The sequence below is a fragment of the Lepisosteus platostomus genome, chromosome 28 (genome assembly GCF_059453375.1).
Source record: "Lepisosteus platostomus isolate fLepPlt1 chromosome 28, fLepPlt1.hap1, whole genome shotgun sequence".
NCBI lineage: Eukaryota > Metazoa > Chordata > Actinopteri > Semionotiformes > Lepisosteidae > Lepisosteus > Lepisosteus platostomus.
Genome location: NC_142638.1, coordinates 6,781,389 through 6,805,276, shown reverse-complemented (window position 1 = coordinate 6,805,276; position 23,888 = coordinate 6,781,389). Strand labels below are relative to the sequence as shown.

General features: G+C 44.5%; 4 protein-coding genes and 1 long non-coding RNA gene across 8 annotated transcripts in view; 3 read left to right on the top strand and 2 right to left on the bottom strand.

Annotated features, from left to right (window-relative positions):
• myo1d (myosin 1D) overlaps positions 1–2,858 on the bottom strand; it is a 75,825-nt gene extending 72,967 nt beyond the window's left edge. Inside the window, exon 1 of the mRNA XM_088622876.1 lies at positions 2,665–2,858. The gene's annotated coding sequence lies outside the window, so the exon portion shown is untranslated. The remainder of the gene's footprint in view (positions 1–2,664) is intronic.
• Positions 16–13,363, top strand: LOC148638711 (uncharacterized). The gene is made up of 3 exons (XR_015930950.1): positions 16–146; positions 460–512; positions 13,229–13,363. It is a non-coding gene; the product is annotated as an uncharacterized LOC148638711 (long non-coding RNA).
• On the top strand, positions 6,848–10,010 carry LOC148638712 (multimerin-2-like). Of its 2 annotated transcripts, none has more exons than XM_088622960.1 (5): positions 6,848–6,927; positions 7,834–7,920; positions 8,591–8,659; positions 8,827–8,887; positions 9,112–10,010. In XM_088622960.1, exons 2-5 carry the CDS (start codon positions 7,834–7,836, stop codon positions 9,522–9,524), a joined length of 630 nt encoding a protein of 209 aa, XP_088479086.1. In that variant the 5' UTR covers positions 6,848–6,927; the 3' UTR covers positions 9,525–10,010. The 2 variants fall into 2 exon arrangements, with proteins under 2 accessions (XP_088479086.1, XP_088479087.1); XM_088622961.1 differs by having other exon boundaries at positions 6,856–6,927; positions 8,830–8,887.
• On the bottom strand, positions 10,581–23,651 carry LOC148638709 (uncharacterized). 3 transcript variants are annotated; one of them, XM_088622902.1, is made up of 4 exons: positions 21,683–23,651; positions 13,434–13,512; positions 12,990–13,123; positions 10,581–11,215 (listed from the first exon to the last, which is right to left on the bottom strand). In XM_088622902.1, exons 1-4 carry the CDS (start codon positions 21,775–21,777, stop codon positions 11,083–11,085), a joined length of 441 nt encoding a protein of 146 aa, XP_088479028.1. In that variant the 5' UTR covers positions 21,778–23,651; the 3' UTR covers positions 10,581–11,082. The 3 variants fall into 3 exon arrangements, 1 of the variants encoding a protein (XP_088479028.1); XR_015930948.1 differs by lacking the exon at positions 13,434–13,512; XR_015930947.1 differs by lacking the exons at positions 13,434–13,512; positions 21,683–23,651 and adding an exon at positions 13,268–13,350.
• Positions 18,442–20,629, top strand: LOC148638710 (multimerin-2-like). The gene is made up of 4 exons (XM_088622899.1): positions 18,442–18,590; positions 19,215–19,283; positions 19,451–19,511; positions 19,736–20,629. The coding sequence occupies exons 1-4, from the start codon at positions 18,504–18,506 to the stop codon at positions 20,146–20,148; spliced, it is 630 nt and encodes a 209-aa protein (XP_088479025.1). The 5' UTR covers positions 18,442–18,503; the 3' UTR covers positions 20,149–20,629.
• Positions 23,652–23,888: the final 237 nt, after the last annotated feature.

Below are 23,888 nucleotides of genomic sequence, written 5' to 3'. Positions count from 1 at the left end.
ACAGCAGGGAGCAGACAGGTCTGCCATCGTGTCACCTTCCTGTCTCTTGAACAGGGGGTGCAGAGCTACCCAGACTCCTCAGCCACAGGATCTGCTGCTCAAAGAATCAGAATTACTTTATTTGCCAAGTTTGCTGAATATACAAGGTATTTGATGTGGCATCTCAGTGCACAATCAATAATACATGTACACTTCACCCAAAGGACATGCACAGCTTCAGTCATGAACACACTGCATTCAGCACTCATGTGTTCTGGCTCAGCAGGGTGAAAGCTTCAGGGAAGAAGCAGTTCAGTTTTTTGCTTTGATTGACCAGTAGAGACTCCCCAAAATAAAGCACATGTAGTACAGGTCAAGCTGCTTAATTTTGGCATCACTTACTCATGTAAAACTGCTGGCTTCCCCAAGGATGTTAATAACACACTTTCTACATTTGATTCGTTTTTGTTCTTTGAATAGGACTCCTGAACTGGGAGAGGTCTGAGGATAAGTGAACGGAGGATGCAAACCAGGTTGGTTTCCAAAGCTCTGCGGCAAGATTTGTTCACCCCTTTCATATTAAAAGTAAATTCCAGTTTTTTTTTTGTAATGCAAGAGACACAAAAATAAGACCTGTATGATCTAGCTCAGTAGTTTTGCACCTTCATCTTTCACAAAAAAAAGATCCAGCTATTTCTGACCTTCAAAAAAAAAAAAGGCACAGATGTAAACATCAAGCCAAGACTCAGGAGTTGCAGAGAGAGGAGGAAGATCTGCACTGTCCCAAACCCACACATCATCTCCCAGGAACCTAAACAACAACCACCACTCAGCCACTGCTTAGGACCTAAATCAATTCTCATGCAAATTAGCTCAATAACTTAATTGAGATCAGCAATACAATTTAGACTAGAGGCTCAGGGCCTCCAGACCTGGAGTTCCCCACCCCAATTATAAACTGGGGAACACCATGGAAAAGCTACATGATGCAAGACCATACCTGTGACAGGCAGTCAGTCTAGATCACCACCTGAGGGGATCCAGCTGCCCATCACCTTTCCAATCCCTGACAGCTGAGCTCCTGGACAGAAACCTTCCTTAAAATTATTAATCAAAGATGTTAGAGATCCCAGGTCCACATCCTAGATGAGCCACCAAATGTGACAGTTTGACACAGCAGCCTCTCTTCAGATAGCTTGTGCTCCTGTGTACAAGGACACATTGACTTCTCACAATGAGAGGACATTGCTGTTAAATAAGCACTTATTTCAAGTCACATTTTCATTCACACAACAGAAACCTACTCTGGCAAACCCAAAGCTCAGCTACCCCCCATGGAACCCTCTATATACCACACCTACACCAGCTGACACCTGTGTGGGAATGTGCCGCTCACCTTGCACCAATTAACCAATTAATGACTTAATCCATCACCAGACAATTGAGGCCCAAACGCCCTCTAGTGGCAGGTCAGCAAAAACTACTTAAACTTTATCCTTGATTTGCCATATATAAGTACTTGAGTACTTTGCTCTCAGTGTACAGCCAGGAGAAGGCGAGAGTAAATAAAAACAGTAAGGGAGCAGTGCATAAAGCTTGCAATACAACATGAGGTGTATGATACAACATGCAGTATAGAAAACACTACAATTTACAACATACGATAGTGGACAGCAGTGTGGTGTGCAAACAAATTCAACATTTAACAGTCTGTTCAATCTAGCAGTGGAAAATCTAGTGGTCAGCCAGTTGTCATTCATCTGTTAGTTATTCATGATGTACTGCCGGGGGATAAAAGTGGTTTCTGACCCCGGAGGTCTATGTACTGATTCTGTAATATTCCCTGCCAGACCGTAGAGGTTCTGGGTTAGTTCTAATCCTGTATTATGGTTCAGGCAATGGATGACATAGATCCCTTCAACTGACAGTCAGTCAGATTCCTGTCCTGTGTAGTCCTGGTTCCTCTCCTCTGTCCTGTCCTGTCACTGTGGTCAACTTTGATAAGGGGCTGTCTAGCCTCTGAATATTTGCTAAGACCCCCCCCTGAATTCAAAACAATCTTGGACTGACTGTTTCAGGGATGTGCAGTCTCTGTTGGACTTCACATAGTGCACCTGGTCTGTCAGGCTTGGTGCCATGTGCCACTTTACAGAAGGCCTCACTGCAGTGCCACACAGGGACCTGGGATTCCTAAGCACCACTCCTCTGTGGTTTCAACAGACAAATCGGATGATATTTTCAGTCCTCTGCTGTATAGTGAGGCTGTGCTGACACCTTGTGGTTAGATGTAGGCCATGCTCGCAGTAGAAAGAAGACAGGGGGCTCTATAATTTATGTCCAGGATCACACCAGTGCCTGCAATAGGCCTAGCTTTGCACTTACTGTACACAGTTCTGGGTATTAAAATGGACATCATAAAGCCACAACTGAAGTTCATTAGGATTGCACTGCTGTTACTCTTTCCTCTTTTTCCTGTTGCATTTATTCCTGACATTCACTAATGATGCTGCACTTCAAACCGTGTCTTACAACTAGAGAACCAATTTTAAGATATAAATGTGAAAGTATGAAATGAGGGCTTCAGTCTTACGAATCTGAGCATGAACACGATCTTACACACAAGACTTCTTTATGCGTTCTCATTTCATTGGTGAAAACATAAATTGTTAGAATGGAAGGATTTACCGGGTTTTCTCGACAATTCCTGAGAAAAGGGTAAACTGTGAATCTGCACCTGTCCAGAGCCAGATCTGGACCACAGAACCATCGCAGTGCAAATGTCTGGACCATTTCTGGCCCAACAGGAGTCCGTCACAGTGGTGAAAGAAAGAGACAAGGAGAAGAACTGGCAGACTGCAGATATGGGGTTGGTGAAGTCATACCTTCTGCTGTGCTTCTAACGCAGTTTACATGGAACATCTAACAAATCATTTTGACCCGAATTTACAGTGTCCTTGTAAGATATGATATCATCCTTTTATTATCTTATGGACAGGATGGTTGTAGGATCAAGTCCCAGGCGGGATGATGTTTTGGTACCCTTATGCAAAGTATTTTACTCAGTTTGTCCTAGTAAAATGTCCTATTGTATAAGAACAAAAGATTGGATACAAAGAAACCAGGATATCAGGACCGCAAACTTGACTGGGAGGCGTGTTCCATACTCCCGCATCTCTTTGTGTAAAGAGGCACCTCCTGTTCTAGGTTTTAGATGCTCTTATTTTTAAATGCAGAATTGACACTTGCCTCCTGTCAGTTCCTGGGTTGAATTTGTCTGTGACTTTGAGGATTTTGAATACTGGTATCATTTTCCACTCATAATCATCTCTTGTCAAATCTAATAAGGTTTGGTTCCTCCAGCCTGTGAGTATAGTGCATTCCCTTAAGACTTACAATATATCTGGCTTCACATCCCTGGACTGATTCCAAAGCACTACTATCTTTCCTATAATGCAGTGACCAAAATTATACAAAATATTCTAAATTCGAACCAGCTAAATTCTCTAAATTCTTTCCAGCTGATTATACAATAATAACACAACATCTCTTGTTTTAAATTTACATCTCTATGTATCCTATTTTGTTTGCCTTTTTATTGCTTCCCTGCATCTAGAGGAAGGGTTCTCAACTGGTGTGGCATGACAGCTTTCATATACAGCTACTGTAATTCAAAATACCTATGAATTTCTTCCAACTATAAGGATATGAAGAGACATTTAGAAGTAGAAATGTAAAACGTGCCTTCTAGTCCAGCTTCTCATGATATTCTCGTGATATTCGGTATTTTAGTCACTGACTTGTATTTGCTACTAACCTGCAAATACTTTTAAAAAAAAGTTGATAAAATCTCCAATCCAATCACAGTAATTTAATAATAAAATCATCAAGGGTCTTGGAAGCATTGAGTTGCAAGGAAAGCATTGAATTGCATCTCTGATCGGTCTCCAAATGCAAGAGATTATTTCCGAATGTAATGACATAAAAATCCTATTTTCAAACTCATGAGAAATCCACTCAGTCCTAGTTCAGTCCTAGCCAGACAACAGTTAGCTTGTGGAGCTGTTTTCTCTCTACCCCAAAGCAGATGAGCACGCTCTGTGCATCCTCCTCTCACTTTCAGCCCCATCTGTGCGTGGCTGCATTTTTTCGGCACGCCCGATGCTCGATGAATTGCTCAACTGATGTTGAAATTGACTTGTGTTGTGCTCTTTCTTCCCCAGAGCCGAGAACTTCAACAGCTCTCCAGCAAATATGCAGCATCAGGGCTTAAATTGCTAACGCCCAAGGGGAACAATGAAAAAAGCTTAAGTTCAAATCTGAATATGGATCATATTATTATTACACTACCTTCAATCTGTTTCACTATTTTTTAAAAATTTGTCATTGACCAAAGATTAAGTTCACAGATAGTCATCAAAATTAAATAATTAAAAAAAAATGGTTTACATAAAATGATTAGCCCACACACTGAGATGAGGCCTGTGGTTTTGTGTTAAATGGAAGGGGCATTGTGTTTCAAAGGTTGAGAACCACTGATCTAGAGGATGTACAGTAGATAATGTGTCAATATAAACACTTCTGTCTTTTTCATATATAGACACTAACGCAGTGTATCTCATTTTGTATTTATCATATATGTCTTTGCTACCTGCATGCCAAGCACTGCACACAAATGGGATACAGGTCATCATTGTAAAGCACAATTGCTTCTTAATTGTCTTAATTTTAGTAAAACAGAGGAATCATATACTATTTCTTTAAAATGGGAACATCCCCAAGATCAATTAACAACAACCAAAAAACATCATCTCTCTCCTGACACTCACAGAGATAAAAAAAACATTCATCATAACATATACCCACTGGAGAAATAACAAAATGTTTCAAAAGAGAAGAGACTGTACAGTCATTTGTTTAGTCTTCGTGTTCTGGGTGCCATATCCATTCAAGAATCTCATGCAATTGTTTCTAGATAATGGTAGTGAATAACTCTCCACTACAAATCTACTACTGCTACATCCAGGTGGGGCTGCACACAGGTGGTGGTGGAGGGGAGTCCCCACGCGCTTTGAGTGGAGTGTCAAGAAAAGCGCTGTATAAGTGTAAGGAATTATTAATTATTATTATTATTATTATTATTATTATTATTATTATTATTATTATTATTATTATTACTAGAAATAAAACAATGCCATTTTTCTGAACATTGCAAATGAAAAACTGTGAAATGACAATTTTGAGAACAAAAGATTGTATTCAAGAGTGTTATCAACATTTGTTGAGTACCAGATTAAGGCTTCACCTACTATCCAAACACAGGAGATAAGACTGTATGAACATTTACTTTTACACTTTTACAAGAGATCGCGAAATTTCTCTACTCAGATTAATAATGTTAATACTTTGGACTTTGCTTAAGAGTTCGTGACAGTTCCTGGATAAACACTGTAGTGTATGGAAAACAGTGTTTGTCCATCTCTGGTACACACTCGGTCTGCAAAGGAATCACAAGCTCTTTGATGATCATCCAAATTTTAGGTATAATGCAAGCCTACTGTATCGAACATCTGTGTTGATTTAGTGTTCCTTATCATAAGTTGATCTGCCAATACTTAACCTTTCGTTAACAGCAAAAAGTGTTAACCACTTGTTAACTTTAAAAGTTAACTTTCATCAACGTCGAGATTGTAGAGCGTAAGAAATAATTGCAGATGGATATTTTATGAAAAAGGACACTAAAACTGGCATTATCAGTAAGAACAGTTCTGAGAAATTGCAATGTAAGAAGGCTGTGTATTGCTGACAGTAACTATTAGAACCAACAGTATCTCATTACAGTAATAACCCAAGTCTTCAGATCCATCAGATCCTTCACAAAATTCATACCAGCATTTCAGACTTACAGCAGTGTGCTGCTATTGCACAGTGTATGTACCCCTGTGCTCGAACACCCCAACATCAGCACAGTGTATCTACACCTGTGCTGGAACACCCCAACATCAGCACAGTGTATCTACCCCTGTGCTGGAACACGCCAGCATCAGCACGGTGTATCTACACCTGTGCTGGAACACCCCAAGAGCACAGTGTATCTACCCCTGTGCTGGAACACCCCAACATCAGCACAGTGTATCTACCCCTGTGCTGGAACACGCCAGCATCAGCACGGTGTATCTACACCTGTGCTGGAACACCCCAAGAGCACAGTGTATCTACCCCTGTGCTGGAACACCCCAGCATCAGCACGGTGTATCTACACCTGTGCTGGAACACCCCAGCATCAGCACAGTGTATCTACACCTGTGCTGGAACACCCCAACATCAGCACAGTGTATCTACCCCTGTGCTGGAACACCCCAACATCAGCACAGTGTATCTACCCCTGTGCTGGAACACCCCAGCATCAGCACGGTGTATCTACCCCTGTGCTGGAACACCCCAAGAGCACAATGTATCTACCCCTGTGGTTGAACACCCCAAGAGCACGGTGTATCTACCCCTGTGGTTGAACACCCCAAGAGCACAATGTATCTACCCCTGTGCTGGAACACCCCAAGAGCACAATGTATCTACCCCTGTGGTTGAACACCCCAAGAGCACGGTGTATCTACCCCTGTGGTTGAACACCCCAAGAGCACAATGTATCTACCCCTGTGCTGGAACACCCCAAGAGCACGGTGTATCTACCCCTGTGCTGGAACAAACCACCAGGTGCATCCAAAGCTTTTCAAACAACTTTTCTAAAAGAACAGGGTGACCTTTACTGTGAGATCAAGGCACATACTGATGTGTAAGCACAGCTGATGGGTGTGGGTGGGTCCACTCTGTGTCCACCCTTCCTGTTGGGGTGGAGCAGGGAGGGCCAGCTTGAAGATCACTCACTGCAGACCTCCAGCTTGCTCACTTTCAGCGTTCGTCACTGTCGGAGACACTCCAGCGTGAGGGAAGGTAAGAAGCACTATTAAACCACTGGCACTTTGTGGAAGAGCACTAGGACTTTTAATTAATGCTTTAATGCAAGGTATCTTCTTCCAGTTTTTTTATTTAAATTTCTTTTAGTGCTGTGCATTGAGATTTAACTGCTTGCAAGAATGGTGCACTGTGTGTGAAAGTCCCTCAGCAGAAGAATACTATTCAGTAAAAAAGTACACATATTCATTTTTAAAAAGAATAATTTAGGGTGACACAGTGGTTAGCATTTTTGCCTCGCAGCACTAGGACACTGGGTTCAGACCTGGGTTGCTATCTGTGTGGAGTTTGCATGTTCTCTCAGCGTTTGTGTGGGTTTGGTCCAGGTGCTTCCTCCTAGAGTCCAAAGGCATGATGGGATAATTGGCTTCTGGGAAAATTGCCCCTGGTGCGTGTCTGTGTGTCCCGAGGTGGACCAGGGTCCTGTCCAGGGTGCATCTCGCCTTGTGCCCATTGCTTGCTGGGCTAGGCTCTGCCTCCCCACTGCAACCCTGTACTGGATAAGGGGTTTGGAAGTTTTATGGATTAATTCATTTTAAATCAATTTAAAAAAATCCCAGCAATTGCAAGTGACTGCAAGAAATGGTTACAGTAGTTTCAATATCCCCAACCACTGGCGTTCAGTTATTTGTTCCCTCCCTCATCATTCTTCACTGCATCTTTTTTTTTATGAGAAAGCCAGTTTTGAGTGGTATTTACATGCGTTTTCTTTCAGTGTTTGTTACCTTCATAGGCTTGGAGGAAGATGATTAAATGCCTCACTGTCTACACCTTAGATCAGCTTCGGGACATGAAAGCTTCCTAGTTTTGGTGTTAAATGGATCAGCTATCTCATACTCTGCTTTCCCAATCAATCTATCTATCTATCTATCTTATTTTTTGCAGATGCTGTCATTAGCTCAAATGGCCTTGATGGGGGTGCTGCTTCTGTCCTCCACCAGAGAGACTCTGATGGAGGAAACCAAAATAGTGGTAGGCATCGCTTCCATGCTTAAAAGTTTTCAAACTGTACAGTATCAGTAGGGAGCATAATGCTATCGTACAAAGAACAACTTATCAGTCAGGAGTCAGCTGTGAAACATGAACTAAAAGACACAAGTGGAAACGATGTAGACGTACATGTAAATCTGAGAAGACGAGGCACTTCTTTATACAAAGGGTTGTGGGAGAATGGAACAGGCTGTGCAGGCTGCCCCAGGATCAATTGACTATGAACTACCAAACAGGCTAGAGGGGTCTACTGGCCTCCTCTCATTTATAGCAGTTTTTCTATTCTAATCAAGTGGACCCCCACAAGCACACAAGGAAAGGACATGCATTTGGGGCAGAAAGTAGGAGGTAAATCTTCACTGAGACATGGATGCCTCCAGAACAAACTACCCACCCTGCTAACTGCATAACTGCTTACAAGCACTGTTGAGCAACAGGAAGGCATTTGGCCCAGCTTGCTTGACTTATTCGTAGTAATTTTGCTCTCTTGACTTATTTCTTATCTAGTATCTCTACGGAACACCAGCCAATAGAAGATTAATGGGTTCAGGCAGACTTTGTAGGCAGGAGGAGGGGATGGGACCACTATCACTTGAACTGTTGAGTTTGGGTGTTTTTACCCAGATCTCCTCCTCCTTGTGTCCACATGCAGGAACTGACAAAGAAAGTGGAGCACCTGGAGTCGGAGCTGGAGGAGATGAAAAAGCAGCTCAGCGGTCAGGTGGGTGGGCTGGGTCGGCCGCCTTTCACTTCTCACACGCTGTGCTAAACCCACTCCTGTGGATTGTTAATACAGCCCATTGTTTTGACCTCTGTCGCATGACTGTCGGTTCAAATCGGTTTGTGCCAACTGCTACTTACTGAATGACAGGGATGTGCTTGTTTCAGCAGATTGACAGCGCATACTACAACCTCCACCAGAATGCAGCAGGCTCCACCTGCAGCTCAGGTAAGGTAGACAAGCACAGACGCTTCTTTAAAGTCAAATATTATTCAGATGAAATTGTACAGATACAGAACCTTCACAGTATCCTTGGAAGGTTATCTCAGATGGACGCAGTCCCTCCCTGAAGGGCCTGATTTCCTCAAGTTTGAATGAACAGCAATTTTCAGGAGTGCATCCGAAGTCGTCATCCTTTCCTTTCCCATGACCCTCGCTGCCTCTTATTACAGCTGCCCCGCCTGTCTACTTCTTCTTCTCCTACCCCAAAACCGTGTCCGGCGCCGTGGACGTCATCAAGTTCAGCCACGAGTTCGTGAACATCGGCAACGCCTACAACAGCGTGACCGGCATCTTCGCCTGCCCCGTCACGGGCGTCTACCAGCTCTTCTTCTCCACCAACTTCGGCCGCGGGGAGGCCACGAACCTGTGGCTGGTGAAGGACGGGCAGAAGGTGCTGATCAGCCACATGGACCTGCCGGGCCACACCACGGGCAACCTGGTCATGGCCCTGCTGGAGCTGCGCAAGGGCAGCCACGTCTGGGTGACACAGGACGTCGGACAATCCTGGTCAGACGTTCCCTACCACACCATATACTTCGGGGGATACCTGCTGCATGCCCTGCCGGAGAAAGCGAATGCCTGAGGGGCCACCATTCGGAGGGGCTGGGGGCTGTGGTAGTGGGTCTCAGAATCTGAAACGGAGCTGCACTCCCTGGCCAGAATCACACAGCAGATGTGGCCGAGCCGAGGTCTGTCCCCTCGCTTTTCCCCATCTCGGGACAAACCTCGGACCTCTGTTGTCCGATTGGGAAACAGCAGAACTAGGCGGCGCCTTGTGCAGTTCAGTCCCGTTCTCCATCCCTCTCATCGCAAGCCCAGCTCTTGTTGATCCTGGAGGAGGACGGGGTTGGCACTGCTCTTGCTTTGTGCACAAATCATCATCATGCAATGGGGGTTCCTAATATTCTGGCCAGTGAGTGCACCTAAATACACTGTAAGGTGGCGATCTTCATCTTTGTTGGTACAATCAGGGTCTCTTTGTTTCTTTGCCATTTAATTAACCGGAACTTACGTATATACTGTATATCACATGGTAATCTACTAAGCAAATAAAAAATAACAGCAGCAAGGAGTGTTGTGTTTGACTATGTAAAACAGATGACATTCGGTGGCTTGATCATCTGCAGAACAAAGTGTTTCCCACAACCAGACCAATCTCCTTACTTTTCACTTTGCAGTTCAACATTTTAAACATGTAATTCAAGTTCCCACAGATATTTCTGGGTGGTAGTTTCAGGTTGGCCCGCTAGTATTTCCACTAAATACACCCATTCTAGCCTGCAATATAATAGGTTTGAATATCTATCATCATCAGGTTCTGAGGCTGCAGTAACCATATAAAGAGAATATATAGCAATATATATGCACAGAAGAAACCTGAAAGAACTTGGGCTATACAAATCTTCTTCATGCTTAAGTGTAAACATTTGAACCTGCTGGGGTCCTATTACATCCAATATCACTCAAAGTCACCTGTCTCCCAGAAGAACATCAGACCAGTTTAGACCAGTTTAGAGCAGCACACCAGGAACAAGCAGCCCCGGAGTACTGTATGTTCCAAACCAAACACCTTCGTTTGAAATGGCGTCATACACAGAAATCAAATACTGCTGATGAGAACGTAATATGAGTGGGGTTTAAAAAGTAACGCTACTTGGTATATTTCAGAGAAGGGAAAGCATTGCTAAAGTCTAATTAGAGCACAACACATGTTTTTGTAGATGTGGAGGCTCTGCTCTTGGCTGGGATTTGATGGTCGATGAACATGTTTACACCTGGACCTTATAAAGTCATCTCAAAATGATCTGTATATTGAGGCGGTCTTAGAACAACAATACTGCAGTTGAACGTGTTTTCCCATTGAACTCCCCTCATACGACTGGAAAACACACTTCTACTTCTCTTTAATCCTGTATACTACAGCACAGCCTTATTTTATCTTCTCTGTCAAGCAAAAATAAAAAAAGGCTATGCGCACTGATCTCTGGACATCCCTCAAAACGGCGGCGGCGCTACTGAAGTCAATCCTACGTCCTCAAGTCCAACCAACTCCCCACCGCGTTGAACCAGAACCAGAACCGGGTACAGGTACCGCTACACGTTTCGGCGTGTGACACTCCGAATCGAAAGGAGACTCCAGCTCACCTGTGTTTCAGGTTGGCCATGAACTCCTCCAGAGACACGCTGTCCAGCAGCAAGAAGTCCGCCTTCCCGAACTCCAGACTCTCGTGCTCGGCCATGGTCCGTCCTTCAGGAATCCGCTCGAATATTCCGCTTTAAAGGTTGAGGGGCCCGAATTACGAGAGAAAAGTGTTTAAAAAATGCCTATAGAATTCCTCAGTGCCCGCAAAAAATGAATATTACTAGCTCTGTCTTGTCCGGTATTCACAAGAATCGTAAACAGAAGTCTGTACTCATTGTGCTGTTCGCGAACTGATTAAGAATCCGAAAAAAAAAATTAAAAAAACGGCTCAATTCTGCCAAGGGACGTTTAAGTGAAAGTAAAAACTATCCTTGATGACTAAAAAAAAAACGAGTTTTAAGCCTCCTCCTCCCGTATGAAGTCCTATTCCCCTGTTATTAAGATTTTCTCTTTCTCCTTCCTTCTTTTGAAGCAGAGAACTACTGGCAATTCAACCGGTTAACAGCTATTGCAGGAGCAACAGGGAATCAGGAATCACTTGTTGGGGGGATATAGAGTCTGAAGTCCTGAACGGAGCTTCAAAACATGGTCCTTTTTACGGCAACAGTGTGGAGTAGTTTATGGTGTTGGTCTGTAACTTGATCATTGAATATTCAAATCCCAGGAGTGACACTGCTGTAGCACCCCTGAGCAAAGTACTTTTACTCCAGTAAAATACCCAGGTGTCTAAATGGGTGTAAATTTTAGATGCCTCAGAGGAAAGCATCAGCAAAAACTTTGAAGGCGAGAATTCATAAAAACAGTAAGGGAGCAGTGCAAAAAGCTTGCAATACAACATGAAGTGTACGATACAACATGCAGTATAGAAAACAGTACAATTTACAACATACGATAGTGGACAGCAGTGTGGTGTGCAAACAAATTCAACATTTAACAGTCTGTTCAATCTAGCAGTAGAAAATCTAGTGGTCAGTCAGTTGTCATTCATCTGTTAGTTATTCATGATGTACTGCCGGGGGATAAAAGTGGTTTCTGACCCCGGAGGTCTGTGTTCTGATTCTGTAATATTCCCTGCCAGAGGTTCTGGGTTAGTTCTAATCCTGTATTATGGTTCAGGCAATGGATGACATAGATCCCTTCAACTGAAAGTCAGTCAGATTCCTGTCCTGTGTAGTCCTGGTTCCTCTCCTCTGTCCTGTCCTGTCACTGTGGTCAACTTTGATAAGGGGCTGTCTAGCCTCTGAATATTTGCTAAGACCCCCCCTGAATTCAAAACAAACTTGGACTGACTGTTTCAGGGATGTGCAGTCTCTGTTGGTGTTCACATAGTGCACCTGGTCTGTCAGGCTTGGTGCCATGTGCCACTTTACAGAAGGCCTCACTGCAGTGCCACACAGGGACCTGGGATTCCTAAGCACCACTCCTGTGTGGTTTCAACAGACAAATCGGATGATATTTTCAGTCCTCTGCTGTATAGTGAGGCTGTGCTGACACCTTGTGGTTAGATGTAGGCCATGCTCGCAGTAGAAAGAAGACAGGGGGCTCTATAATTTATGTCCACGATCACACCAGTGCCTGCAATAGGCCTAGCTTTGCACTTACTGTACACAGTTCTGGGTATTAAAATGGACATCATAAAGCCACAACTGAAGTTCGTTAGGATTGCACTGCTGTTACTCTTTCCTCTTTTTCCTGTTGCATTTATTCCTGACATTCACTAATGATGCTGCACTTCAAACCGTGTCTTACAACTAGAGAACCAATTATTAGCTATAAACGTGAAAGTATGAAATGAGGGCTTCAGTCTTACGAATCTGAGCATGAACACGATCTTACACACAAGACTTCTTTATGCGTTCTCATTTCATTGGTGAAAACATAAATTGTTAGAATGGAAAGATTTACCGGGTTTTCTCGACAATTACTGAGAAAAGGGTAAACTGTGAATCCGTGCCCGTCCAGAGCCAGATCTGGACCACAGAATCATCGCAGTGCAAATGTCTGGACCATTTCTGGCCCAACAGGAGTCCGTCACAGTGCTGAAAGAAAGAGACAAGGAGAAGAACTGGCAGACTGCAGATATGGGGTTGGTGAAGTCATACCGTCTGCTGTGCTTCTAACGCAGTTTAAATACTTTTCTGCAGAACAAAATGAACAAAAGGCCTTTAAAATGCAGCTCCTACTGCAGGACTGCAACAGCCCTACCATCGGAACACACTCTGGAGACATCGGGAAGCTCCAGATCCCAGATCTGAATATGTCAGATGAGCATGAAGTGATTACATCACCATCAACAAAGAATCTTCTCCATCTCCAAAATCGCAGAAAGAGAGGCGAGGTAAGAGAGACCTGCCATGGCGGAACTCGATAGGTCCCCTTGACTGGAGCACCTTGGCAGCTACATGAATTTGTAAGAATCCCCAAGGACCTGAATATGAATAAAGCAAATAGTCATTTTAAAAGAAGAGTGACATGGGACATCTAACAAATCATTTTGACCCTAATTTACAGTGTCCTTGTAAAATATGATAACATCCTTTTATTATCAATATTATGGACAGGATTGTTGTAGGATCACATCCCAGGCGGGATGATGTTTTGGTACCCTTATGGAAGGTATTTTACTCAGTTTGTCCTAGTAAAATGTCCTATTGTATAAGAACAAAAGATTGGATACAAAGAAACCAGGATATCAAGACCGCAAACTTGACTGGGAGGCGTGTTCCATACTCCCGCATCTCTTTGTGTAAAGAGGCACCTCCTGTTCTAGGTTTTAGATGCTCTTATTTTTAAATGCAGAATTGACACTTGCCTCCTGTCAGTTCCTGGGTTGAATTTGTCTGTGACTTTGAGGATTTTGAATACTGGTATCATTTTCCACTCATAATCATCTCTTGTCAAATCTAAGAAGGTTTGGTTCCTCCAGCCTGTGAGTATAGTGCATTCCCTTAAGACTTACAATATATCTGGCTTCACATCCCTGGACTGATTCCAAAGCACTACTATCTTTCCTATAATGCAGTGACCAAAATTATACAAAATATTCTAAATTCGAACCAGCTAAATTCTCTAAATTCTTTCCAGCTGATTATACAATAATAACACAACATCTCTTGTTTTAAATTTACATCTCTATGTATCCTATTTTGTTTGCCTTTTTATTGCTTCCCTGAATTATCTAGAGGAGGGGTTCTCAACTGGTGTGGCATGACAGCTTTCATATACAGCTACTGTAATTCAAAATACCTATGAATTTCTTCCAACTATAAGGATATGAAGAGACATTTAGAAGTAGAAATGTAAAACGTGCCTTCTAGTCCAGCTTCTCATGATATTCTCGTGATATTCGGTATTTTAGTCACTGAATTGTATTTGCTACTAACCTGCAAATACTTTTAAAAAATAGTTGATAAAATCTCCAATCCAATCACAGTAATTTAATAATAAAATCATCAAGGGTCTTGGAAGCATTGAGTTGCAAGGAAAGCATTGAATTGCATCTCTGATCGGTCTCCAAATTCAAGAGATTATTTCCAGATGTAATGACATAAAAATCCTATTTTCAAACTCGTGAGACATCCACTCATCTGGGAAGTTCAGTCCTAGCCAGACAACAGTTAACAGTTAACAGTTAACAAGAAATAAAGCAACGCCATTTTTCTGAACATTGCAGAAGAAAAACTGTGAAATGACAATTTTGAGAACAAAAGATTGTATTCAAGAGTGTTATCAACATTTGTTGAGTAGATCATGAAATTGCTGTACTCAAATCCATAATGTTAGTACTTTCGACTAAGTGTTTGCTTAAGAGTTTGTGTCAGTTCCTGGATAAACACTGTAGTGTATGGAAAACAGTGTTTGTCCATCTCTGGTACACACTCGGTCTGCAAAGGAATCACAAGATCTTTGATGATCATGCAAATTTTAGATATAATGCAAGCCTACTTTATTGAACATCAGTGTTGATTTAGTGTTTCTTATCATAAGTTGATCTTCCTTTACTTAACCTTTCGTTAACAGCAAAAAGTGTTAACCACTTGTTAACTTTAAAAGTTAACTTTCATCAACGCCGAGATCACAGATGGTAAGAAATAATTGCAGATGGATATTTTATGAAAAAGGACATTAAAACCGGCATTATCAGTAAGAACAGCTCTGAGAAACTGCACTGTTAAGAAGGCTGTGTATTGCTGACAGTAACTATTAGAACCAACAGTATCTCATTACAGTAATAACCCAAGTCTTATCCATCAGATCCTTCACAAAATGCATAGCAGCATTTCAGACTTACAGCAGTGTGCTGCTATTGCACAGTGTATCTACCCCTGTGCTGGAACACCCCAACATCGGCACAGTGTATCTACCCCTGTGCTGGAACACCCCAACATCAGCCGGTGTATCTACCCCTGTGCTGGAACACCCCAAGAGCACAGTGTATCTACCCCTGTGCTCGAACACCCCAACATCAGCACAGTGTATCTACCCCTGTGGTGGAACACCCCAACATCAGCACAGTATATCTACCCCTGTGCTCGAACACACCAACATCAGCACGGTGTATCTACCCCTGTGCTCGAACACCCCAACATCAGCACAGTGTATCTACCCCTGTGGTGGAACACCCCAACATCAGCACAGTATATCTACCCCTGTGCTCGAACACACCAACATCAGCACGGTGTATCTACCCCTGTGCTCGAACACCCCAACATCAGCACAGTATATCTACCCCTGTGCTGGAACACCCCAACATCAGCACGGTGTATCTACCCCTGTGCTGGAACACCCCAACATCAGCACGGTGTATCTACACCTGTGCTCGAACAACCTAACAGCAGCACGCTGTATCTACCCCTGTGCTCGAACACCCCAACATCAGCACGGTGTATCTACCCCTGTGCTCGAACACCCCAACATCAGCACAGTGTATCTACCCCTGTGCTCGAACACCCCAACATCAGCACAGCGTATCTACCCCTGTGCTGGAACACCCCAACATCAGCACAGCGTATCTACCCCTGTGCTGGAACACCCCAACATCAGCACGGTGTATCTACCCCTGTGCTGGAACACCCCAACATCAGCATGGCGTATCTACCCCTGTGCTCGAACACCCCAACATCAGCACAGTATATCTACCCCTGTGCTGGAACACCCCAACATCAGCACAGTATATCTACCCCTGTGCTCGAACACACCAACATCAGCACGGTGTATCTACCCCTGTGCTCGAACACACCAACATCAGCACGGTGTATCTACCCCTGTCCTCGAACACCCCAACATCAGCACAGTGTATCTACCCCTGTGCTCGAACACCCCAACATCAGCACAGTGTATCTACCCCTGTGCTGGAACACCCCAACATCAGCACAGTATATCTACCCCTGTGCTCGAACACACCAACATCAGCACGGTGTATCTACCCCTGTGCTGGATCACCCCAACATCAGCACAGTGTATCTACCCCTATGCTGGAACACCCCAACATCAGCACAGTATATCTACCCCTGTGCTCGAACACACCAACATCAGCACGGTGTATCTACCTCTGTGCTCGAACACACCAACATCAGCACGGTGTATCTACCTCTGTGCTCGAACACACCAACATCAGCACGGTGTATCTACCCCTGTGCTGGATCACCCCAACATCAGCACGGTATATCTACCCCTGTGCTCGAACACCCCAACATCAGCACAGCTTATCTACCCCTGTGCTGGAACACCCCAACATCAGCACGGTGTATCTACCCCTGTGCTGGAACACCCCAACATCAGCATGGCGTATCTACCCCTGTGCTCGAACACCCCAACATCAGCACAGTATATCTACCCCTGTCCTCGAACACCCCAACATCAGCACAGTGTATCTACCCCTGTGCTCGAACACCCCAACATCAGCACAGTGTATCTACCCCTGTGCTGGAACACCCCAACATCAGCACAGTGTATCTACCCCTATGCTGGAACACCTCAACATCAGCACAGTATATCTACCCCTGTGCTCGAACACACCAACATCAGCACAGTATATCTACCCCTGTGCTCGAACACACCAACATCAGCACGGTGTATCTACCCCTGTGCTGGATCACCCCAACATCAGCACAGTGTATCTACCCCTATGCTGGAACACCCCAACATCAGCACAGTATATCTACCCCTGTGCTCGAACACACCAACATCAGCACGGTGTATCTACCTCTGTGCTCGAACACACCAACATCAGCACGGTGTATCTACCCCTGTGCTGGATCACCCCAACATCAGCACGGTATATCTACCCCTGTGCTGGAACACCCCAACATCAGCACAGTGTATCTACCCCTGTGCTTGAACAAACCACCAGATGCATCCAAAGCTTTTCATACAACTTTTCTAACAGAACAGGGTGACCTTTACTGTGACATCAAGGCACATACTCCTGAAGCACAGCTGATGGGTGTGGGTGGGTCCACTCTGTGCCCACCCTTCCTGTTGGGGTGGAGCAGGGAGGGCCAGCTTGAAGATCACTCACTGCAGACCTCCAGCTTGCTCACTTTCAGCGTTCGTCACTGTCGGACACTCCAGTGTCAGGGAAGGTAAGAAGCACTATTAAACCACTGGCACTTTGTGGAAGAGCACTAGGACTTTTAATTAATGCTTTAATGCAAGGTATCTTCTTCCAGTTTTGTGATTTAAGTTTCTTTTAGTGCGGTGCATTGAGATTTAACTGCTTGCAAGAATGGTGCACTGTGTGTGAAAGTTCATGGTTGATCAGCAGAAGAATGCTATGCAGTAAAAAAGTACCCATTCATTTTAAAAAGAATAATTAAGGGTGGCACAGTGGTTAGCATTGGTGCCTCAGAGCGCTGGGACCCTGGGTTCAATTCCAGACCTGGAGTGCTGTCTGTGTGGAGTTATCTGATGGGATAATTGGCTTCTGGGAAAATTGCCCCTGGTGCGTGTCTGTGTGTCCCGAGGTGGACCAGGGTCCTGTCCTGGGTGCATCTCGCCTTGTGCCCATTGCCTGCTGGGCTAGGCTCTGTCCCCCCACTGCAACCCTGTACTGGATAAGGGGTTTGGAAGTTTTATGGATTAAATCAATTTAAAAAAATCCCAGCAATTGCAAGTGACTGCAAGAAATGGTTACAGTAGTTTCAAGAATATCCCCAACCACTGGCGTTCAGTGATTTGTTCCCTCCCTCATCATTCTTCACTGCATCTTTTTTTATGGGAAAGACAGTTTTGAGTGGTATTTACATGCGTTTTCTTTCAGTGATTGTTACCTTCATAGGCTTGGAGGACGATGATTAAATGCCTCATTGTCTACACCTTAGATCAGCTTCGGGACATGAAAGCTTCCTAGTTTTGGTGTTAAATGGATCAGCTATCTCATACTCTGCTTTCCCAATCTGTCCTTCTTATTTTTTGCAGATGCTGTCATTAGCTCAAATGGCCTTGATGGGGGTGCTGCTTCTGTCCTCCACCAGAGAGACTCTGATGGAGGAAACCAAAATAGTGGTAGGCATCGCTTCCATGCTTAAAGTTTTCAAACTGTACAGTATCAGTAGGGAGCATAATGCTATCGTACAAAGAACAACTTATCAGTCAGGAGTCAGCTGTGAAACATGAACTAAAAGACAGAAGTGGAAACAATGCAGATGTACATGTAAATCTGAGAAGACGAGGCACTTCTTTATACAAAGGGTTGTGGGAGAATGGAACAGGCTGTGCAGGCTGCCCCAGGATCAATTGACTATGAACTACCAAACAGGCTAGAGGGGTCTACCGGCCTCCTCTCATTTATAGCAGTTTTTCTATTCTAATCAAGTGGACCCCCACAAGCACACAAGGAAAGGACATGCATTTGGGGCAGAAAGTAGGATGTAAGTCTTCACTGAGACATGGATGCCTCCAGAACAAACTACCCACCCTGCTAACTGCATAACTGCTTACAACCACTGTTGAGCAACAGGAAGGCATTTGGCCCAGCTTGCTTGACTTATTTGTAGTAATTTTGCTCGCTTGACTTATTTCTTATCTAGTATCTCTACGGAACACCAGAGGGGATGGGACCACTATCACTTGAACTGTTGAGTTTGGGTGTTTTTACCCAGATCTCTTCCTCCTTGTGTCCACATGCAGGAACTGACAAAGAAAGTGGAGCACCTGGAGTCGGAGCTGGAGGAGATGAAAAAGCAGCTCAGCGGTCAGGTGGGTGGGCTGGGTCGGCCGCCTTTCACTTCTCACACGCTGTGCTAAACCCACTCCTGTGGATTGTTAATACAGCCCATTGTTTTGACCTCTGTCGCGTGACTGTCGGTTCAAATCGGTTTCTGCCAACTGCTACTTACTGAATAACAGGGATGTGTTTGTTTCAGCAGATTGACAGCGCATACTACAACCTCCACCAGAATGCAGCAGGCTCCACCTGCAGCTCAGGTAAGGCAGACAAGCACAGACGCTACTTTAAAGTCAAATATTATTCAGGTGAAATTGTACAGATACAGAACCTTCACAGTATCCTTGGAAGGTTATCTCAGATGGACGCAGTCCCTCCCTGAAGGGCCTGATTTCCTCAAGTTTGAATGAACAGCAATTTTCAGGAGTGCATCCGAAGTCGTCATCCTTTCCTTTCCCATGACCCTCGCTGCCTCTTATTACAGCTGCCCCGCCTGTCTACTTCTTCTTCTCCTACCCCAAAACCGTGTCCGGCGCCGTGGACGTCATCAAGTTCAGCCACGAGTTCGTGAACATCGGCAACGCCTACAACAGCGTGACCGGCATCTTCGCCTGCCCCGTCACGGGCGTCTACCAGCTCTTCTTCTCCACCAACTTCGGCCGCGGGGAGGCCACGAACCTGTGGCTGGTGAAGGACGGGCAGAAGGTGCTGATCAGCCACATGGACCTGCCGGGCCACACCACGGGCAACCTGGTCATGGCCCTGCTGGAGCTGCGCAAGGGCAGCCACGTCTGGGTGACACAGGACGTCGGACAATCCTGGTCAGACGTTCCCTACCACACCATATACTTCGGGGGATACCTGCTGCATGCCCTGCCGGAGAAAGCGAATGCCTGAGGGGCCACCATTCGGAGGGGCTGGGGGCTGTGGTAGTGGGTCTCAGAATCTGAAACGGAGCTGCACTCCCTGGCCAGAATCACACAGCAGATGTGGCCGAGGTCTGTCCCGTCGCCTTTCCCCATCTCGGGACAAACCTCGGACCTCTGTTGTCCGATTGGGAAACAGCAGAACTAGGCGGCGCCTTGTGCAGTTCAGTCCCGTTCTCCATCCCTCTCATCGCAAGCCCAGCTCTTGTTGATCCTGGAGGAGGACGGGGTTGGCACTGCTCTTGCTTTGTGCACAAATCATCATCATGCAATGGGGGTTCCTAATATTCTGGCCAGTGAGTGCACCTAAATACACTGTAAGGTGGCGATCTTCATCTTTGTTGGTACAATCAGGGTCTCTTTGTTTCTTTGCCATTTAATTAACCGGAACTTACGTATATACTGTATATCACATGGTAATCTACTAAGCAAATAAAAAATAACAGCAGCAAGGAGTGTTGTGTTTGACTATGTAAAACAGATGACATTCGGTGGCTTGATCATCTGCAGAACAAAGTGTTTCCCACAACCAGACCAATCTCCTTACTTTTCACTTTGCAGTTCAACATTTTAAACATGTAATTCAAGTTCCCACAGATATTTCTGGGTGGTAGTTTCAGGTTGGCCCGCTAGTATTTCCACTAAATACACCCATTCTAGCCTGCAATATAATAGGTTTGAATATCTATCATCAAGCTCTGAGGCTGCAGTAACCATATAAAGAGAACAAATATATATGCACAGTAGAAAACCTGAAAGAACTTGGGCTATACAAATCTTCTTCATGCTTAAGTGTAAACATTTGAACCTGCTGGGGTCCTATTACATCCAATATCACTCAAAGTCACCTGTCTCCCAGAAGAACATCAGACCAGTTTAGAGCAGCACACCAGGAACAAGCAGCCCCGGAGTACTGTATGTTCCAAACCAAACACCTTCGTCTGAAATGGCGTCATACACAGAAATCAAATACTGCTGATGAGAACGTAATATGAGTGGGGTTTAAAATGTAAGTAACGCTACTTGGTATATTTCAGAGAAGGGAAAGCATTGCTAAAGTCTAATTAGAGCACAATACATGTTTTTGTAGATGTGGAGGCTCTGCTCTTGGCTGGGATTTGATGGTCGATGAACATGTTTACACCTGGACATTATAAAGTCATCTCAAAATGATCTGTATATTGAGGCGGTCTTAGAACAACAATACTGCAGTTGAACGTGTTTTCCCATTGAACTCCCCTCATACAACTGGAAAACACACTTCTACTTCTCTTTAATCCTGTATACTACAGCACAGCCTTATTTAATCTTCTCTGTCAAGCAAAAATAAAAAAAGGCTATGCGCACTGATCTCTGGACATCCCTCAAAACGGCGGCGGCGCTACTGAAGTCAATCCGTCCTCAAGTCCAACGAACTCCCCACCGCGTTGAACCAGAGCCGGGTACCGGTACCGCTACACGTTTCGGCGTGTGACACTCCGAATCGAAAGGAGACTCCAGCTCACCTGTGTTTCAGGTTGGCCATGAACTCCTCCAGAGACACGCTGTCCAGCAGCAAGAAGTCCGCCTTCCCGAACTCCAGACTCTCGTGCTCGGCCATGGTCCGTCCTTCAGGAATCCGCTCGAATATTCCGCTTTAAAGGTTGAGGGGCCCGAATTACGAGAGAAAAGTGTTTAGAAAATGCCTATAGAATTCCTCAGTACCCGCAAAAAATGAATATTACTATATCTTTCCTGTCCGTTATTCACGAGAATCGTAAACAGAAGTCTGTACTCATTGTGCTGTTCGCGAACTGATTAAGAATCCGAAAAAAAAAATTAAAAAAACGGCTCAATTCTGCCAAGGGACGTTTAAGTGAAAGTAAAAACTATCCTTGATGACTAAAAAAAAAACGAGTTTTAAGCCTCCTCCTCCCGTATGAAGTCCTATTCCCCTGTTATTAAGATTTTCTCTTTCTCCTTCCTTCTTTTGAAGCAGATAACTACTGGCAATTCAACCGGTTAACAGCTGTTGCAGGAGCAACAGGGAATCAGGAATCACTTGTTGGGGGGATATAGAGTCTGAAGTCCTGAACGGAGCTTCAAAACATAGTTCTTTTTACGGCAACAGTGTGGAGTAGTTTATGGTGTTGGTCTGTAACTTGATCATTGAATATTCAAATCCCAGGAGTGACACTGCTGTAGCACTGCTGAGCAAAGTACTTTTACTCCAGTAAAATACCCAGGTGTCTAAATGGGTGTAAATGTTAGATGCCTCAGAGGAAAGCATCAGCAAAAGCTTTATTGCAATTTGTTCTTTCTTTAACTTTACCGCCTGCAATGCAGGTTAGTTTAGAATAAAAGAAAACTACCAGCTGTTAGCCGGGACTATGATGTTGAACTGTGCTCGTCCATTTCAGCTGGAGCCCCAAGCAGGCTCACGAGAACAGCAGGGAGCAGACAGGTCTGCCATCGTGTCACCTTCCTGTCTCTTGAACAGGGGGTGCAGAGCTACCCAGACTCCTCAGCCACAGGATCTGCTGCTCAAAGAATCAGAATTACTTTATTTGCCAAGTACGCCGAATATACAAGGTATTTGATGTGGCGTCTCAAGTGGACAGACAGGTTAGGGCGAGAGTTAATAAAAACAGTAAGGGAGCAGTGCAAAAAGCTTGCAATACAACATGAAGTGTACGATACAACATGCAGTATAGAAAACACTGCAATTTACAACATACGATAGTGGACAGCAGTGTGGTGTGCAAACAAATTCAACATTTAACAGTCTGTTCAATCTAGCAGTGGAAAATCTAGTGGTCAGTCAGTTGTCATTCATCTGTTAGTTATTCATGATGTACTGCCGGGGGATAAAAGTGGTTTCTGACCCCGGAGGTCTGTGTTCTGATGCTGTAGTATTCCCTGCCAGACCGTAGAGGTTCTGGGTTAGTTCTAATCCTGTATTATGGTTCAGGCAATGGATGACATAGATCCCTTCAACTGACAGTCAGTCAGATTCCTGTCCTGTGTAGTCCTGGTTCCTCTCCTCTGTCCTGTCCTGTCACTGTGGTCAACTTTGATAAGGGGCTGTCTAGCCTCTGAATATTTGCTAAGACCCCCCCTGAATTCAAAACAATCTTGGACTGACTGTTTCAGGGATGTGCAGTCTCTGTTGGTGTTCACATAGTGCACTTGGTCTGTCAGGCTTGGTGCCATGTGCCACTTTACAGAAGGCCTCACTGCAGTGCCACACAGGGACCTGGGATTCCTAAGCACCACTCCTGTGTGGTTTCAACAGACAAATCGGATGATATTTTCAGTCCTCTGCTGTATAGTGAGGCTGTGCTGACACCTTGTGGTTAGATGTAGGCCATGCTCGCAGTAGAAAGAAGACAGGGGGCTCTATAATTTATGTCCAGGATCACACCAGTGCCTGCAATAGGCCTAGCTTTGCACTTACTGTACACAGTTCTGGGTATTAAAATGGTCATCATAAAGCCACAACTGAAGTTCATTAGGATTGCACTGCTGTTACTCTTTCCTGTTGCATTTATTCCTGACATTCACTAATGATGCTGCACTTCAAACCATGTCTTACAACTAGAGAACCAATTATTAGCTATAAATGTGAAAGTATGAAATGAGGGCTTCAGTCTTACTAATCTGAGCATGAACACGATCTTACACACAAGACTTCTTTATGCGTTCTCATTTCATTGGTGAAAACATAAATTG